General features: G+C 34.2%; 1 protein-coding gene across 4 annotated transcripts in view; it reads right to left on the minus strand.

Moving 5' to 3' along the window:
- Positions 1–1,547: 1,547 nt before the first annotated feature.
- Positions 1,548–20,932, minus strand: part of ATG4C (autophagy related 4C cysteine peptidase) — a 90,862-nt gene continuing 71,477 nt past the window's right edge. Inside the window, exons 10-11 of one of the 4 annotated variants that reach the window (XM_067006793.1) lie at positions 15,390–15,509; positions 1,548–2,636 (exon numbers count right to left, since the gene is read on the minus strand). In XM_067006793.1, the coding sequence (XP_066862894.1) occupies positions 2,628–2,636; positions 15,390–15,509 (129 nt within the window). In that variant the 3' untranslated portion in view covers positions 1,548–2,627. Of the gene's footprint in view, positions 2,699–3,449; positions 3,562–15,389; positions 15,510–20,932 lie in introns of those variants that run through there. The other 3 variants (XM_059063948.2, XM_067006786.1, XM_067006789.1) reach the window with 3 other exon arrangements.

Below are 20,932 nucleotides of genomic sequence, written 5' to 3' on the forward strand. Positions count from 1 at the left end.
GGTTAACAGAATTTTTAATCCTCTAAAGTTGTCTTCTCACTAATACAAATTCAATGGGGTTGGTTTAATGTGAAAACAGAAAAATGGATGCCTCTGGGAAATTCTTTTGCATAGACTTACACTATAAAGGATCTTTTCATTCAGTCATTCACCAAATGATGACTCTCAAGATTGCCTGCTGGTGGTTAATACATTGACAAAAGGGGATTCAAAGTGTCAAATTTTATGAAGAAGAGAGAAAAGAAACCTTGGCCACCAAAAAGTCACATCAAAAAATTTTTAAATTCATTTCTGAAATGTTAATGGTAAAATCTAGTATCTTAATATTGATGTCCAAATGGAGGATCCTATCATAATTCTAACAGAACACCCATCTTAGAATCTTGTCCTTTTTTACTTTCCTTTATTCCACGCTAAGAGGTCATCCAATAGCTTTATTGACTGAGTTTACTGGCTGTCAGAACTTTAAATGAAATCTGTGTTCAAAACAAAGTCTGAAACCTCTATTCTAAATCTAATGATGTAGTTTTGTTGCTGTCTTTCCACTAAAAGATTAGCACTTTTGGCTGGTCCTTGGCTGAAGCTGATTTTTTTTATTATTAATAGGCAAGATAAATCTATCAACGTATCAATTTTCATGAATGCATGCATTCATTCATTCATACATACTGTTGACTACTTTTTATATGCATATTATTCTAATAATTTCTGATCCTAACCATTTATTCTCAGTCATGGGGATGATTGTATTGTAAGATCTGTTTTGTCTGTGCAATATTCTGAGTATTTTCAATATAATGCAATGTAAAGGAAGTTTCTCCCTCCTCTCACCTCAACTTTGTCCAGGTGTAATTTTGTCTCATCCCCAAATATGCTGTGAAAATAACAATGCTATCCTGTAATTCTAAGCCTGTATATAGTCCTTGTAAGAGAACACTTACAGTCAGTTCTGATTTGTTTGAAGATATGGTCCTCTCATTTGATGTGTTTGTTGTAAAATCCTGTGACTACTGCAGGTGTATAGGAACAACAAATTGCAGTACTTTAGACGAGGGAGCTGCAGTGTATAAAATCAGGCATACCACTGGCTTCTTGTTGTACCTGTACTGCTTTCACATTCTACGAAAATCAGTACCATACTTAACTTGTCCAGATTTCATCTAGGGTAAAGGAAAATTTTAGATTACTGACTATTTTTTGAATTCAATAAACTATCTTCACAAGGAAATGCCAAACCTCATTTCTCTCATCAGGCATACCAAAGCAATCTATCTGCCCACCCTCTTTCAGTTTTCAATGTAACTCTAAACCTAACAAATAGGCTTCCTGAAGGAAAAAAAATCAATGACTTTAAATAATACACAATTTTATGTCTTTATAAGTCACCTTTTCACACTGAAACATGGAAGCTTCATAAAATAAGTTAATACTTGCTTTCAAAGCAACAATATTATTTGCCTTCATTATAAATAAACAGAATTCATTTGAGACAATGGTTTTGCAAATGAAAGGATTAAAATAATCCCATTAAAACCAAAACAAAGGCATTTTATGTTCTTACATCTTTATTAAAGTACTTATTTTATAAACCTGGCTCAATAATAACTCATACTTTTATATCACAAATTTGCCTTTAAGTAATACATAATACACTTAAGGCAGATTTACCTTATAGATGGCCTCAGCTTCTAAACACCACTGCACTGATTTATACAAATAGCAAAAATCACATGGAGGAGCATCTACTGGTATCTTTCCTGGTACTTATCTTTAGATTTTAAAACTGCATAATAAGTAGAGTTTCCATAAAATTTCATTTTTGAGACAGGAAACAAACAATTTTGCCTTTATCTGTTAGATTGGATGTAGTTATTATTAATAACATAACCTTTAAATCAGTGGGGAAAACCAACACTTTACCTTCACTCCTCAGACAAGGCTCAACAGCAAGCAAAATGAGGAGCCATTATAAAATCATATTGCTAAGTATTACCTTAACTCAAAATTCTGCTTATATAATTGTATCATATCACAGCTAAAAATTACTATTTAATGTATCAAGATACATCCAAAAGCATCCTTTGCTTGCATTAATATCAGGAGGTTTAGGCAACACTGAAGATTCATTCTCTGCCTTCTGGTCATTAGTATAAATTGAAGCTTTTGAAACTATTTGGTGATCCTATTTTGGGGCCCAATATCACAAAACCTTCAGGAGAATACTGGACCCAGGTGGAAGAATTTGAAGACTGGAAGACTTGCAGTTAAGGGAGAGTTATCATTAGCAGATCTTAGGGAAACAGGAATGCAGCCAGAATCACTTGATATTTATTAGAAATCACGATTCACTGAATCATTTCTCTTTCAAAAAAATATCTTTAAAACTTGTATATTTTCAAATGTTCTTTTTTTTAAAGAATGTATAAAATTAAGGTATTTGTGAAAATAAACCAGTTTCAAGTATACTTGTTTCTCTTCATTTTGCTTCCTTCAAAGGATTTCTTCTCATCAAGCACAAATGTGCTAATCTTTACAGCAAGACAAACTCTTCTGTGCTAAATCTTTTTAATCTTTTCTTTTCATCCTCTGAGAAAAGGTTTTCTTCATTGGTTGTAGTAGATGTAAAATCATAGTCTCTGGAATGACCATTTACAAAAGTAAATAAGGGATATTTCTCCTTAGAAGAAATTTTCAGCATCTGTAACAGAAAGAAGAATCCCTCATTGGATGCAATAGTGCACAGTAGGACCACATGATGAAATCTAACGTTTTAGCCCTGAATCTCTCTTGTTAGCTTCTCTCATTTACATTTATCCAGTGCTACTGCTTTACTGTTCTGGCTAAAAAACAATAGTTGATCAGCATTGTATAGTTTATTTATCGCTAAATACCTACTTCCCCATTAGGATTAAACCATCAGAAATTAACTATACTATCATTCCTACCCAAAACCCCCAAAAGTAAAGTCTTCTGGTCACACTCGTTTGAAGGCTTACTAGTGAGTTAAGATTTATCTTCTATTGGTGGTAATAGACAATAAAACAAAATGGTATCACTGATTATGGTGAAATACTGTGAATGACTATTTAGTACCATAACACAGAAAAAAAAATTAAACTAAGTCAAAAGGTCCATTCTAATCTCACTTCTACAACTTAACTTTGATGTGATCTTCGACAAATCCCTCTACCTGAGTATCACCTATAAAACTGGGCAAAAGTTATCCAATCTCCTTATCTCAGAGAAATGTTAGGATGACTAAAAGCAATAAAAAGTTATTTTTTAAAATCAAGTTTGGGCTTTTCAAAGATTTCTATATTAAAAAAATATATTTCTGCAATAATCTAGTTAAGATGAAAAACAGTATTCTTATACACAGTAACAATCCACACTTTACATATTACCTTCTAAAGTTACATTACACAATTTAGAAGTAAAATAAGTAATACCTGGAATTTTGTGAGAACACCGACAATCTTTATATAACCTCTGTCAATTTGGGATTCGTTGACAAGCCAACAACCCATTCTAAACCACTGAAATATTTCTGTTAAACAAAGACTATTAAAAAATTAAAACAATTTTCATTTTAAGGTGAATAAAAATTTTTGAGTGAAGGATGTTTTTATAGAAATAAACATTTCTATAGGTAACCAGGACTTATAAGAAGGATTCTGAAAAGTTTATGTGAGTTACAAAGAATGCTGAAAAAATATCAGTAGTACTTATACATCATTAATCATGATCAATTAAATATAATTTAGCAGTATTTAGCAGTATTAAGGATAATTTTATCAGTAAAAACTAAATTCTCCCAAATGTTGATATTCAACTGAAGGCTCATCAAATCCTTATATATTACATTTATAGATTCTCTTGGGTTAAATAAATATGTAGCCCTAGGATACAGATACAATGTTAAATTTAAAATATTTCAATGAGACAGTTAATATGAAATCCATTTTCTAATTGAGTGGAAATGAACCATTTAAAAACAATCAAGTACTTAAAAAACCAGATGTGATGAAATATGATTGATCCTATAATTCATATTGTGCTCCTACTTTTTACACTTCTCAAATTTATTTAACTTACATTCTAAAAAATAAAAGGTAGAGAGAAGGGCAAAAATGTGGAAATGAAAAGTAAGAGACAGAGGGGGCCGGCATCTGATCAATCATCTTTCACCTTGAGCCAATGGCTGGAATACAGTCCAAAATTGTTACCATTTTATATTCATTTAACATCACTTATAAAAGTCCAGTATCTAACAAGCAGGTATCATTGTATCATTTTCAACTCAACACGCAGAGCTAACATTATCATGTCTTCATCCTTTCTTTCAAAATCAAGACGCCTTTCAAATGCTTTTCAAAGCTCTAAGCACCATATCAAGAATTTTTTAGACCTATTTTTTAAAGAATAACCATTGATTTGAACTTCTATTAGAAGGGAAAAGTTTAGTTTTCTTTTTAATACTACAAAATAGGATGCACTGTCAAAACATTAAGGTCCCTCCATAATGGATAATATAAAATCTGCACAAAATAAATTCCAAATTAGATTATCTATTTGACTTGGGGTATTATATTAATTGAGATATTATACAAAATAAAGATAATGAAAGACATTTAATAACTAGGGGAAATATTTAATATTTTGTTGTATTTCCTTCTAGACTTTTCAAAGTACATGTTTAAAATTACTTTAATAAAACTGAGATTAAATTTTATATATAGAGTTTATCCTGCTTTTCCTTTAACATTACATAATAAATACTGAACTACAACCCTGCAGTCTGTGGAATGAAAACCACATTCACAGAAAGAGAGACAAAATGAAAAGGCAGAGGACTATGTACCAGATGAGGGAATAAGATAAAACCCCAGAAAAACAACTAAATGAAGTAGATTGAGGTAACCTTCCAGAAAAAGAATTCAGAATAATGATAGTGAACATGGTACTAGACCTTGGAAAAAGAATGGAGGCAAAGATTGAGAAGATGCAAGAAATGTTTAACAAAGACCTAGAAGAATTAAAGAACAAACAAACAGAGATGAACAATACAACATCTCAAATCAAAAATACACTAGAAGGAATCAATAGCAGAATAACTGAGGTAGAAGAATGGATAAGTGACCTGGAAAACAGAATGGTGGAATTCACTGCCACAGAACAGAATAAAGAAAAAAGAATGAAAAGAAATGAAGACAGCCTAAGAGACCTCTGGGACAACATTAAATGCACTAACATTCACATTATAGGGGTCCCAGAAGAAGAGGGAGAGAAAGGACCTGAGAAAATATTTGAAGAGATTATAGTTGAAAACTTCCCTAACATTGGAAAGGAAATAGCCATCAAGCCCAGGAAGCGCAGAGAGTCCCAGGCAGGATAAACCAAAGGAGAAACACGCCAAGACACAATGTAATCAAATTGACAAAAATTAAACACAAAGAGAAATTACTGAAAGCAGCAAGGGAAAAACAACAAATAACATACAAGGCAATGCCCATAATGTTAACAGCTGATTTCTCAGCAGAAACTCTACAAGCCAGAAGGGAGTGGCATGATATATTTAAAGAGATGAGAGGGAAGAACCTACAACCAATATTACTCTATCTGGCAAGGATCTCATTCAGATTCAATGGAGAAATCAAAAGCTTTACAGACAAGCAAAAGCTAAGAGAATTCAGCACCACCAAACCAGCTCTACACAAATGCTAAAGGAACTTCTCTAAGAGAAAAACACAAGAGAAGAAAAGGACCTACAAAAACAAACCCAGGGGCTTCCCTGGTGGCGCAGTGGTTGAGAATCTGCCTCCCAATGCAGGGGACGCGGGTTCAAGCCCTGGTCTGGGAGGATCCCACATGCCACCGTGCAACTGGGCCCGGAGGCACAATTACTGAGCCTGCGCATCTGGAGCCTGTGCTACACAACAAGAGAGGTCGCAATAATGAGAGGCCTGCGCACCGCAATGAAGAGTGGCCCCCGCTTGCCACAAGTGGAGAAAGCCCTCGCACAGAAATGAAGACGCAAAGCAGCAATAAATTAATAATTAATTAATTAATAATAAATAAATAAATAAAATTTTAAAAGTACTTCCTTTAAAAAAAAAAACTAAAAAAACCCCAAAACAATTAAGAAAATGGTAATAGGAACATACATATCGATAATTACCTTAAATATGAATGGATTAAATGCTCCAACCAAAAGACACAGGCTTGCTGAATAGATACAAATACAAGACGCATATATATGCTGTTTATAAGAGACCCACTGCAGACCTAGAGACACATACAGACTGAAACTGAGGGGATGAAAAAATTTTCCATGCAAATGGAAATCTAAAGAAAGCTGGAGTAGCAATACTCATATCAGACAAAATAGACTTTAAAATAAAGAATGTTAAAAGAGACAAGGAAGGATACTACATAATGACCAAGGGATCAATCCAAGAAGAAGATATAACAATTATAAATATATATGCACCCAACATAGGAGCATCTCAATATATAAGGCAAATGCTAACAGCTATAAAAGAGGAAATTGACAGTAACACAGTAATAGTGGGGTAATCTAACACCTCACTTACACCAGTGCACAGATCATCCAGACAGAAAATAAATAAGAAAACACAAGCTTTAAATGACACAACAGACCACACAGATTTAATTGATACTTATAGGACATTCCATCTGAAAACAGCAGATTACACTTTCGTGTCAAGCGCACACAGAACATTCTCCAGGATGGATCACATCTTGGGTCACAAATCAAGCCTTGGTAAATTTAAGAAAATTGAAATCTATCAAGCATCTTTTCCAACCACAATGCTATCAGAATAGAAATAAATTACAGGGAAGAAAACCTAAAAACCACAAACACATGGAGGCTAAACAATACATTACTAAATAACCAAGAGACCACTGAAGAAATCAAAGAGGAAATCAGAAAGTACCTAGAGACAAACGACAATGAAAACAAAACCTATGGGATGCAGCAAAGGAAGGTCTAAGAGGGAAGTTTATAGCAATAAAATCCTACCTCAAGAAACAAGAAAAATCTCAAATAAACAATCTAAACTTATACCTAAAGGAACTAGAGAGAGAACAAACAAAACCCAAAGTCGGTAGAAGGAAAGAAATCATAAAGATCAGAGCAGAAATAAATGAAATAGAAACAAAGAAAACAATAGCAAAGATCAATAAAACTAAAGGCTGGTTCTTTGAGAAGATAAACAAAATTGATAAACCTTTAGCCAGACTCATCAAGAAGAAGAGGGTGAGGACTCAAATCAATAAAATTAGAAATGAAAAAGGAGAAGTTGCAATGGACCCCAAAGAAATACAAAGCATCATAAGAGACTATTACAAGCAACTCTATGCCAATAAAATGGACAACCTGGAAGAAATGGACAAATTTTTAGAAAAGCACAACCTTCCCACACTGAACCAGGAAGAAACAGATATATAAACAGGCCATCACAAGCACTGAAATTGAAACTGTGATTAAAAATCTTCCAACAAACAAAAGCCCAGGACCAGACGGCTTCACAGGCGAACTCTAACAAACATTTAAAGGAGAGCTAACACCTACCTTTCTCAAACTCTTCCAAAATATGGCAGAGAGAGGAAATTTCCCAAACTCATTCTACAAGGCCACCATCACCCTGATACCAAAACCAGACAAAGATGGCACCAAAAACAAAAACTACAGGCCAATATCACTGATGAATATAGATGCAAAAATCCTCAACAAAATACTAGCAAACAGAATCCAACAACACATTAAAAGGATCATACAACATGATCAAGCGGGATTTATCCCAGGGATGCAAGGATTCTTAAATATATGAAAATCAATCAATGTGATATAGCTGATTCACTATGTTATACAACAGAAACTAACACAACATTGTAAAGCAATTATACTCCAATAAAGATGTTAAAAGAAAAAAACAATGTGATACACCAATATTAATAAACTGAAGAATAAAAACCATATGATCATCTCAATAAATGCAGAAAAAGCTTTTCACAAAATTCAACAGCTATTATGATTAAAAACTCTCCAGGAAGTGAGCACAGAGGGACCCTACCTCAACATAATAAAGGCCATATATTACAAACCCACAGCAAACACCATTCTCAATGGTGAAAAACTGAAAGCATTTCCTCTAAGATCAGAAACAAGACAAGGATGTCCACTCTCGCCACTATTATTCAGCATAGTTTTGGAAGTCCTAGCCATGGCAATCAGAGAAGCAAAAGAAATAAAAGGAATACAAATAGGAAAAGAAGAAGTAAAACTGTCATTGTTTGCAGATGACATGATATTATACATAGAGAATCTTAAAGATGCCACCAGAAAACTACTAGAGCTAATCAATGAATTTGGTAAAGTAGCAGGATACAAAATTAATGCACTGAAATCTCTTGCATTCCTATACATTAATGACAAAAAATCTGAAAGTGAAATTAAGAAAACACTCCCATTTACCACTGCAACAAAAAGAATAAAGTATCTAGGAATAAACCTACCTAAGGAGACAAAAGACCTGTATACAGAAAATTATAAGACACTGATGAAAAGAAATTAAAGATGATACAAGCAGATGGAGAGAAATACCATGTTCTTGGATTGGAAGAATCAACACTGTGAAAATGACTATACTACCCAAAGCAATCTACAGATTCAACACAATCCCCATCAAACTACCACTGGCATTTTTCACAGAACTAGAACAAAAAATTTCACTATTTGTATGGAAACACAAAAATCCCCATATAACCAAAGCAATCTTGAGAAAGAAAAATGGAGCTGGAAGAATCAGGCTCCCTGACTTCAAACTATACTACAAAGCTACGGTAATCAAGACAGTCTGGTACTGGCACAAAAACAGAAATATAGATCAATGGAACAGGATAGAAAGCTCAGAGATAAACCCACACACCTATGGTCACCTTATCTTTGATAAAGGAGGCAAGAATATACAATGGAGAAAAGACAGACCCTTCAATAAGTGGTGCTGGGAAAACTGGACAGCTACATGTAAAAGAATAAAATTAGAACACTCCCTAACACCATACACAAAAATAAACTCAAAATGGATTAAAGACCTAAATGTAATGCCAGACACTATCAAACTCTTAGAGGAAAACATAGGCAGAACACTCTATGACATAAATCACAGCAAGGTCCTTTTTGATCCCCCTCCTAGAGAAATGGAAATAAAAACAAAAATAAACAAATGGGATCTAATGAAACTTAACAGCTTTTGCACAGCAAAGGAAACCACAAACAAGACAAAAAGACAACCCTCAGGATGGGAGAAAATATTTGCAAGTGAAGCCATTGATGAAGGATTAATCTCCAAAACATAGAAGCAGCTCATGCAGCTCAATATCAAAAAAAGCCTCTATCCAAAAATGGGCAGAAGACCTAAATAGACATTTCTCCAAAGAAGATATACAGATTGCCAACAAACACATGAAAGAATGCTCAACATCATTAATCGTTAGAGAAATGCAAATCAAAACTACAATGAGATATCATCTCACACCGGTCAGAATGGCCATCATCAAAAAATCTACAAACAATAAATGCTGGAGAGAAAAGGAACCCTCTGGCACTGTTGGTGGGAATGTAAATTGATACAGCCACTATGGAGAGCAGTATGGAGGTTCCTTAAAAAACTAAAAATAGAACTACCATATGACCCAGCAATCCCACTAGTGGACATATATTCTGAGAAAACTATAATTCAAAGAGTCATGCACCACAGTGTTCCTTGCAGCTCTATTTAAAATAGCCAGGACATGGAAGCAACCTAAGTGTCCTTCAACAGATGAATGGATAAAGAAGATGTGGCACATATATACAGTGGTATATAACTCAGCCATGAAAAGAAATGAAATTGAGTTATTTGTAGTGAGGTGAATGGACCTAGAGTCTGTCATATGGAGTGAAGTAAGTCAGAAAGAGAAAAACAAATACTGTATGCTAACACATATATATGGAATCTAAAAAAAAAAAAAGTCATGAAGAACTTAGGGGCAAGACAGGAATAAAGGCGCAGACCTACTAGAAAATGGACTTGAGGATACAGGGAGGGGGAAGGGTAAGCTGGGACAAAGTGAGAGAGTGGCACGGACATATATACAATACCAAATGTAAAATAGATAGCTAGTGGGAAGCGGCCACATAGCACAGGGAGATCAGCTCAGTGCTTTGTAAGCACCTAGAGGGGTGGGATAAGGAGGGGGGGAGGGAGGGAGATGCAAGAGGGAAGAGATACGGGGATATACGTATATGTATAACTGATTCACTTTGTTAAAAAGCAGAAACTAACACACCATTGTAAAGCAATTATACTCCTATAAAGATGTTTTAATTAATTAATTAATTAAAATAAAAAGTCACAGGGACGTAGTGTACGGCATGGGGAATATAGTCTATAATATTGTAATTACTCTGTATGGTGACAGATGGTATCTGGATCTATGGTGATCACTTCATAATGTGTAAAAATACTGAATCACAATCACTAGGTTGTACACTTGAAACTAGTCTAATATTGTATGTCAATCATAATTCAATTTTAAAAAGCAAATGGAAAAAACACAATTATTAAAAAAAGAGGGGCTTCCCTGGTGGCACAGTGGTTGAGAATCCGCCTGCCGATGCAGGGGACACGGGTTCGTGCCCTGGTACAGGAAGATCCCACATGCCACGGAGCGGCTGGGCCTGTGAGCCATGGCCACTGAGCCTGCGCATCCAGAGCCTGTGCTTCGCAACGGGAGAGGCCACAACAGTGAGAGGCCTGCGTACCACAAAAAAAAAAAAAAAAAAAAAAAAGAAAGAAAAAAGACTAGAAGGAAATGAATTGTAGTGCTAATCTAAAATGGCAGCATCCTAGGTGAAAGGCTATACACTGAAAATTATAAAACATTGGTAAAGGAAATTGAAGATGATTTAAAGAAATGGAAAGATATCTCATGCTCTTGGATTGGAAGAATTAATATTGTTAAAAGGCTGTACTACTCAAAGCAATCTACAGATTTAATGCAATCCCTATCAAATTCTCCAAGACATTTTTCACAGAACTAGAACAAAAAATACTAAAATTTATATGGAACCACAAAAGACCCAGAGTTGTCAAAGCAATCCTGAGGGAAAAGAACAAAGCTGGAGGCAAAACCCTCCCAGACTTCAGACAATACTACAAAGCTACAGTAATCAAAACAACATGGTATTGGCATAGAAACAAACACATAGATTGATGGAACAGAATAGGGAGCCCAGAAGTAAACCCACACACCTACTGTCAATTTATCTATAACAAAGGAAGCAAGAATATACAATGGAGAAAAAGACAATCTCTTCAGCAAGTGGTGCTGGGAAAGGTGGACTGCCTCACATAAGTCAATGAAATTAGAACACTCCCTCAAACCATATACAAAACAAAATCAAAATGTCTTAAAGACCTAAATACAAGACATGACACCATAAAACTCCTAGAAAAGAACATAGACAAAACATTCTTCAACATAAATCATAGCAATATTTTCTTAGATCAGGCTCCCAAGGCAAAAGAAATAAAAGCAAAAGTAAACAAATGGGACCTAAACAAACTTATAAGCTTTTGCACAGCAAAGGAAACCATCAACAAAATTAAAAGACAACCTACAGAATGGGAGAAAATATTTGCAAACGATGCACCTGACAAGGGGTTAATATCTAAAATATACAAACAGCTCATACAACTCAATATCAAAAAAAACAAACAACCCAATCAAAAAATGGGGAGAAAACCTAAATAGCTGTTTCTTTAAAGACATACCGATTGGCCAATAGATACATGAAATGATGTTCAACATCTGTACCTCAATAAATAAATAAACAGACAAACAACAAGGTCCTACTGTATAGCACAGGGAACTATATTCAATATCCTGTGTTAAACCATAATGGAAAAGAATACAATAAAGAATATATATATGTACAACTAAGAATATACATGTATAAAAGAATATATATACGTATATATGTACAACTATACAGCAGAAGTTAACATTACACTGTAAATCAACTACACTTCAAAAAATTCAATAAATAAATAAATACATTTTTTAAATGTAGTATACTGTGAAATGTACTACTATTTAGCAGTTTAAATGAATAAGCTAGACGAACATGAATAGATATAATTTCCAGGTCACTATCAAATGAAAAAGCAAGTTGCAAAAGGATACATACATTTTTATATGAATATATAATTAATGACAAGTTTAAGAACATACCAAAAAAACAGTGTATGTTGTTTACAGACACATCAAGTATACTAATTTACACTAATTTAGGATAGTGGCTACCACTGGAAAGGAAATAAGGGAATAAGACTGGGGAAAGGTAATACACTTCAATTATATATGTTTGTTTTTTTTTTCCCTTAAGCTTAGAGGTAGCACATGGCTATTTATTATTCTATCCTCTATATTTCTGTATGCTTGAAATTTTTAAAAACTAATTTAATAAAATGAACATATTGCAAAGTACAAACTTCTTCAGCCTGGCATTCAATACTCTCCACAATATTTTTCCAACCTCCTTTTCTAGCCTCCTTCACTATTTCCTATAGCAGTGTTTCCCAAGTCTTGGACATTTATATACCTCCTTCTTTATTTTCACTATATATGCCATCTCTATTACAATTAATGAATATTTTTCTTTTCATAATTTTAACCCCAATAGCCTTGTACAGGTCAATGATAAGTAGGAAACCACATGTTTAATAAGCCAGCTATTCTTTTCTAATATGAATATACATATATAAGTATCAGAATATTTGTCGCAGGGTCACCTAAAAACATCAAGTATCACACTTTGGGTTGCACTGTCTTATACTACTGGTTCTCAAATTTGGTGTACAAGATTACTTGTGAAGTTTGTTAGAAATGGAGGCTCCCAGGCCATACCTCTAGGGATTCTGATTCATGCAATCAGAAGACAAAAAATCGTGCCCTATATGTATCCATGGCACCTAACAAATTGGACTATTTGCCATTCTCTAGAGAAGCTCTACATTTTTCTTTTCCAATACTTTTCCTCTTGTTATCTCCTCTGCTTGACGTACCCTCCCCCTTCTCCCTTAGCCAACAGAAATTAAGCCTACACTTTAGGGCTCATATTAAATATCACCATCACAATAAAGAACTTTGACTTGGATGTGACATCTCTCTCATTTTAACACTCCTCCTTACCCTATCAATTTATTTCTATTTCTGTATGAATGCTTACCATACTTAGTATAATACATGTCTGCTTGTCTTATTCTGCCTCCTGAACTATAAATGCTACTTGAGGGCAAAGCCTTGGTCATTTTGTGTTTTCAACATGACAGTTATTCAGATACTTGCTGGACTGAGCTCTGCTAAACACTGAATTAATTTAACAATTTTTATTAACATTTTAAAACTCATGTGGCATAAGCATTAGAATATTCATTCACATAGCATTACAAATTAAACATGAGAATCTAGACTACCTGGCCTCAATTTCAAAATGAGAAAACTGAAAATATATCCTATATAGAAACAAATAATTTAAGATGTTTTAATTTTCAAAGAAAAATATAACAGTTTAACTAAAAATGCTGAATTCAGTTTTTAAGAAGGAAAATTGCTTAACTTACAATCTTCCATGCAAAAGTAAATGATCAAGTTATTAACTGACAAAGTGAGGTTTTGATACTGCTACCAAAAAGCTATTAACTTAAGAACAACAGTATAATTAAAACAAAGTTAATTGACTCTGGCAAAATTCTCAGTACTTCCATATTATATTTCAACATAGTTACTCATTGCTTTAAGACTGCATATTACTTGGATGCATCAAGAACAATAACTTCTAAGTAGTTTTCCAGTGTAAAAACTATTAGTATAAAACCACAAAACTATCTGTTTTTAATCAGAAAATATCAACATGCAACTCATTTATGAATATTGTTTTTCTCAATTTGGTAACAGTAATTTGGGCTTTTTTCTATTCCAGAGATAGACTACATCACTGTTCTAAATATACTTATTTCAACCTAGATAAAAAATAAGCTAATGGAAACATAAATGGGACTTTTTAATGGAAAATGTTCATCAACATCAATCTATATTACCATATATCTGTATTTGTATATTTTAGCACATACATGATACTTTATAAAGCCAGAGAATTGTCAAACTAAAATATACAAATGTATATACTAATTTCAAGTAATAAAAAAGGGGAAAATGGAGAAAACATATTTTCTTATGTTCACTTGGCCTTTCAGGTTGAAAAGAAGAATGAAAAGACGACAACTGTGAGAAATGAGGAATAAGAAAAGGTTCTCACATATCTCATTTTCTCCTCTCCTCATTCATTTTTCTGTCATGTTCCTGTTAAATTTCCTCTTTTACATGGCAGGTCAAGTAAACTAAACCTAACTTAAGTGAAACTTTTTATTTAACTTTTTCATTCTATTTTTACATTATAAAAATAAAATTTCAACCCACTATGTCCATTTTCCTGAATAAAATTAATTGGAAGTAAAGCAGTAATAAGGTATACATATTACAACTGAGCTCAAGTTAAGAATTCCCAAAAATGATTCTAGTTTTAGTTTTACTTACCATAAAAAATGATAACCTATAATATTGATACTAATAAAGAGAGCCATCCAATTAGGCTAACTTCCTAAATAAGCAATTTTTTTACTTTCTAAAGTACTAAATATAGACAGAGTTTATGGCCCTATATATGTTTTAGCAGTACTCAAGGGCCAGAAAAATGCAGAAGTTTAAAGGTAATAAGAGGAGTTAAATAAACCTATTTCCAGGATCCTATAAGTAGAACAGATCAGATTAAACAAGTTTATTGGAAGGTAACAATACAGCTCATTTAATAAAACAGTTCTGAGAAATCCAAAAACACCATTTCTCTTTACAAAAATCAAAACACTTGGACTAACAAGAAATAATGCACAATTTGGCTTGATCAAATACTTCATTAATTTTTTTCTACCCCCTAAGGTACTGCCCTTTTAAAATCCTCTTCAAATAAAATACAACCTAATCGCTTGCACATGGCTAGTTTGCAGAGATTTTTATTTCAACAGTGCCACCTAGTGGAGCAATCAATATTTTCAATTGGTCACTAAGTGATTTCATCCACCTCAAAAGCTAGGAATCCCCAAATAGTTATATTTTCTGGTTCAAAACATTCTTAATAATATTAACAGTCAAGGGGAAATTTTATAAACGAATCATAATCTATAGATTTTTATCTTCTGAAAGGCTACCTCTAATAAAAATTAGGTCATTTACAAATATTATAATATTTAAAATAAAAGTACCTTAGTGATTTCTTCAGAAGCTCGTTTGAAGTCCTGAACATTTCGACAGTAAAATCCTATTGTACAGCTAGGATCCATTTTTCGAAATGACATCTTTTTGGGAGAAGGGCAGTGGAATGTCTGTAATTTTAAAAGTTCTTTAGGATTAATTTAGTTTTATTTGATGGACTTAAGTATACAAAAATATTACTTAATTTAAAATTTGCTATCTAGCTTTTCTCCAAACTACAAACATGCTTTCAAATGATGTTTTAGTCTATCCTCTGCAGATGATCCCTCCCAATCTCCAAAGCTGTAAAACGTAAGAGCCAACATTGTGTATATTCAATTCACCAAATCTCCACCTTATGCAACATTAGTGCCAATCTGCAAAAGAAAGGAAGTGTGTCAAAAGTGGTGAGCATTTCTAGACCTCCCTGATGGCGCAGTGGTTAAGAGTCCACCTGCCAGTGCAGGGGACACGGGTTCGAGCCCTGGTCCGGGAGGATCCCACATGCCGCGGAGCAGCTAAGCCTGGGTGCCACAAAGACCGAGGCTGTGCTCTGGAGCCCACGAGCCACAACTACTGAGCTCCCATGCCACAACTACTGAAGCCCGTGCACCTAGAGCCTGTGCTCCACAACAAGAGAGGCCACCGTGGTGAGAGGCCCATGCACCGCAACGAAGAGTAGACTCCCCTCGCCGCAACTGGAGAAAGCCTACGCACAGCAACGAAGACCCAACGCAGCCAAATATAAATACATAAAATAAATAAAATTTTTTTTAGGGCTTCCCTGGTGGCGCAGTGGTTGAGAATCCGCCTGCCGATGCAGGGCACACGGGTTCGTGCCCTGGTCCGGGAAGATCCCACATGCCGCGGAGCGGGTGGGCCCGTGAGCCATGGCCGCTGAGCCTGCGCGTCCGGAGCCTGTGCTTCGCAACGGGAGAGGCCACAACAGTGAGAGGCCCGCATATCACAAAAAAAAAAAAAAAAAAAAAAATTTTTTTAGAAGTGGTGTGCATTTCTAACACTTGCAGAAGGGAAGAAAAATGTGTCTCTGAAAAAGACATGAATAAGCTAGTACAAGGTTTAGAATCAAGTTAGCTATTTCTAAGAAAGTGTAATTATGTCTGTTTGGTTAGAGATTTTTTTAATGTTTATAAACCTTTGAATAAGAATACGAAGACTTTGTAAACAAATATGCGGGTTCATGAAAATGCTCCATAATGATATGAAAAGAGATCAACATGAGAGTTTTAGCAATTGACACAATTAGCATATAATTACACATTCTCCCAACCCACTCTTCTACTGAGCTTTACCTCAAGTTCTTGTTCAGTCCCACACAGGATACAGGTGAAAACTGTTCTATTATGGTCCTTGCCCTTCTCCTTACCAGTCCTCCTGTCCCTTAGTTCACTTTTCTCAAGTGGTCATAATGCTAAAGATATAAATGAGCTAAGGAGACTGCTCTAGACTCTCTACTCTAGTCAATAGGTTGTGGCTACTAGTAGAGTCTGGTATCTTTAGAGAATGCAAAAGGAGGAAAAGGGCAGAATATAAAGCTAATCATTCCAATGTTTTTTTTCTTCACCACTACACTCTGGTACTTTGTTCAAAAGATTTTTTTTTTTTTTTTTACGGTACGCAGGCCTCTCACTGCTGTGGCCTCTCCCCTTGCAGAGCACAGGCTCCAGACATGCAGGCTCAGCGGCCATGGCTCACGGGCCCAGCCACTCCACGGCATGTGGGATCTTCCCGGACCGGGGCACGAACCCGTGTCCCCTGCATCGGCAGGCGGACTCTCAACCACTGTGCCACCAGGGAAGCCCGGAAAAGATTTTTTATTTTTAAACTGTGTGAATGCTCAGACACTTGTCCTTAAAAATTATTGATGCTACCAAATCTTTTTTTGTATGTATAAAAAAAAGTTTATGTTAAAAAAGGAGGGCCATAATATATATACATTCATATTTGCTTATATTTGCATAAAGATATCAAAAATTAACAAGTTTAAGGAGAGGAAGAAAACTGGGCAGATGGGAGACAGGTATGGGAAATTCTTCACTGCATATTTTATATTTTTGAATTAAAGAAGAAGCTCAAGAAATAATCTAGGCTTGATATGAACCCATAAACTTAAAATTTCCCTACATTTAATGCCTGAAACTAAGGGATTTCAACTTGAAACTATCTATTAAAACACAGAAAAATATAGGCTTTCATATTTATGTTCATGGTGAATCAGTCAAAATCACTCTTTTCTCTCCCCCTACATACATCCTAGTGATCCAATTAATATCCCATATTATCATCAGAGGATATGCAAAACAAATACATTCCAAGCTGCTTTTTTTTCCCTTACAGATAGTTCAGTCACATACTAGATTCAAATCTAAGATCATGCTAGTAAGCATAGACCAAACAAATGTGTTTTCAAAACTATGACTTCTATGAAATGCTTAGCTAACACTTAATTTACAGTGAGATCCACCCTAGCTAAACTGGAACGTCCAGTGTTCTATTCAACACAAGTATTGTCTTAGTTGGACTTCTTCTAACATTGTTTTACCTGTTTTATTTATAAAGAGATATTAAAAACAGATCTGGAAAGGCATAGAAGAGCTAGGTAAACTTGTTAGTTAACAATATACAGGAGTATTACTGTTTAAGGCTCAGACAGTTCTAGGTCATAGTTACAATTAAATTATTCTACATACAAGGTATCTAACAATAGTCATTTGCCCAACTCCTTCCAAAGCCAATAATAAGGAATGTTTATTTAGTTTTTGCTACTTGGGGATAAGAAAGAAGAGCCAAAAGTTTGTATAGTCCAACAAAGTATTTTTTTAACCTGTCTACATGGCTGCCCTAAATTATATTAAAGCATTGCATTGATTCAAGTTTTCATATAAGAACCATTGAGACTAAACTGGAATAGGCTTTGTGCTATTTCACTGTATTGCCTCAATCATCATAGATAATAATGACAAACACTAGTTAATCATAGTTGTTTTGATGCCTACAACGAACTTTGAAATTATTCACCAAAACACAGATATAAATCTCTGATGACTGAAAAGTGAAATTGTTACTGGGTGTTCCTACATGAGTACTAGGACTCATATTACAGAGAGGTATTTTATACCATTTAAATTATAATGTTTTGTTCACCCAAGAAGATTCTGAAACAAACCAACATTAATTTATAATTCAGAATCATTTCTGTTTACTGTAAAACAAGTTAGACTTTAAAATATTTTCCCAAGTGGCATTACACAGCTATGTTCACTTTGTGATAATTCTCTGAGCTATGCACTTAGATTTTTTTAATTTTTAAAATTCTGATAACTGCTAAGAGTAGCAGCTTCTACTTCACAAACACATTTTAGCAAGTATCACTAGATACACTTCTGTGACAATAAAATATGTTTCTGAAAAAACTAGCCAGAGTGAGTCAATTCCCATTTATTTCATTTTTCAACACACTGTTTATTCACTGCCTCAACAGTTAGATATTAGGCACCTACTAAATGCTAGGCCTGTTCTAGGCTTATTATATGGAATAGTGGATTCTATTACCTAAACATACAAATAATATTGAAACAAATACTTTTAGGTGTAGCTGTGTTATTCTGGTGATTTAGATAAAGCTTCCTAAGATAACTAATTAGAGAATATATCCTTACTAAAAAGCACCTCCTACAAACTGTAGTTCACATGTGTAATTCATAAAGCATACATCTTTCACCGATGAATTCACTCATCTATCTACATAATCACATCACATCATTCTAATAGCTTTAATGCCACTATTCTCTGGACTTACTAGGATATATTAAAATAGTCACCACTGTATAAACCTCCTAAAACCTGAAACTTGGAATTGGGGGCCCAGGAATCAGAAGACACTAACGTATCTATAATAAGGTTTTTCTTACCTTATTAATAGAATATTAATATTAAGGTAATAGATTCAGTATTTGTAAAGAGAATCAGTCATTCTGAAAGTATATCATAAATAGCATGAAGCAATAGTCTCTGGTTTAAGAAATCTTAACTTATTAAATATGTACACACACATACATGCATGTATACACACACACACACTTCATAAATATGTATAAGAAAATGTATATCCACTAGTCCTCTCATCCCAACAATTGAAACTCTGCCCTGTCCTAACCACTAACAACGTGAACCCACAGTTCAACAGACCCTCGCTGCTAAAGCTCATCTTAAACCCACTTTCTTGGTGTCCCAATATGTAAGAAATAAATGCTTCTGTGCATTCGAGAGGTTACCTAATTTCACCAAATTTTACTTTATAAAGTCTCTTAAAAATCAATTCTTTTCCATTCTCACTTTCACCCCACTTCAAGCTTTTACTGAAGTGTTGCAACAGTCTCCCAATAATGAGCTGCGACCTTCCTAATATTGACGGTGTAGACATAACCAGGATATTCACTGACCTGGCATCTTTGTAGAGTCTCTCAAAATATGAGAATAGTCTCTTTCTACTGGCCAAAATAACCAACACTAACAATCTTTTAATTTGCCTATTTTAGATAATACTAGAATGCTGAGAACAAGTTTCCATCTGAATCTCAAGTATTTACTTTTTTAAGGAGTCAGTTTGACACAGACACACTGGAAATATAACATAGACATAAGAATCAGTGCCACAAGACCACAATGCAGCAGCAAAAGAATTACAGTGTGGTTCACGTAGCACAATTCTATGTGCCTCCTCACACAGTATCAATCAGCCAACTAGAAATATTTATTAAAGTTTACATGCAAAAATATTATGAAGGAAGGAAGTAAAAAGCAAAGCTAATTTTGTCCTCAAGAAGCTTGTACTTTAGTTGAGGTAATAGTCTACAAAAAATGCTAGGCTGTTTTATAATGTATCTTTTAAAAACAGTTTTTAATCTTGTGGTTTATCCATTTTCATAATCTACCCCCTAAATACTTATTAGGTATTAACATTAGCTAGTAAGCTATTACTAAAACAAAGTACTAAACCACATTTCCATCTTGTCAAGCCCTTGAGAATTAGTAATCCATGCCACTCAAGTGATTATTTTAAAAGTCTGTAAAAGCATCACCTGGGAAAACAAGAACCAAAACCATGTAACATGGTTTACATAACATAAACATGATAACATAACATGGTAACATAACATGTCTCACTTATGCACTCTCAAAATTTTCTGAATTACAATGCTGCACATGTATAATTGATTCACTTTGCTGTATACCTGAAACTAACACAACATTGTAAACCAGCTATAGTGCAATAAAAAATTTTTTTAAAATGCTGGATCAGAAAATGATTAACATAAAGGAAAAGAAGACTTTAAGAAATCAAAGCTAAAACAAATATTAGAAACCCAATTAAAACTCGCGAAAACTTAACTAGAGGCTAAGACTTATTACTATACTTAAAGCAAAATAATTTTGCAGGCTCCTTCAATCACTTTGTCACTCTAACACAACTCTATCATCTTCTTTATTTTTCTTTTTTTCCCCCCTTTCTTTTTTTTTAAAACATACCTAA

Source organism: Kogia breviceps, chromosome 1 (assembly GCF_026419965.1).
Source record: "Kogia breviceps isolate mKogBre1 chromosome 1, mKogBre1 haplotype 1, whole genome shotgun sequence".
NCBI classification, from domain to species: domain Eukaryota; kingdom Metazoa; phylum Chordata; class Mammalia; order Artiodactyla; family Physeteridae; genus Kogia; species Kogia breviceps.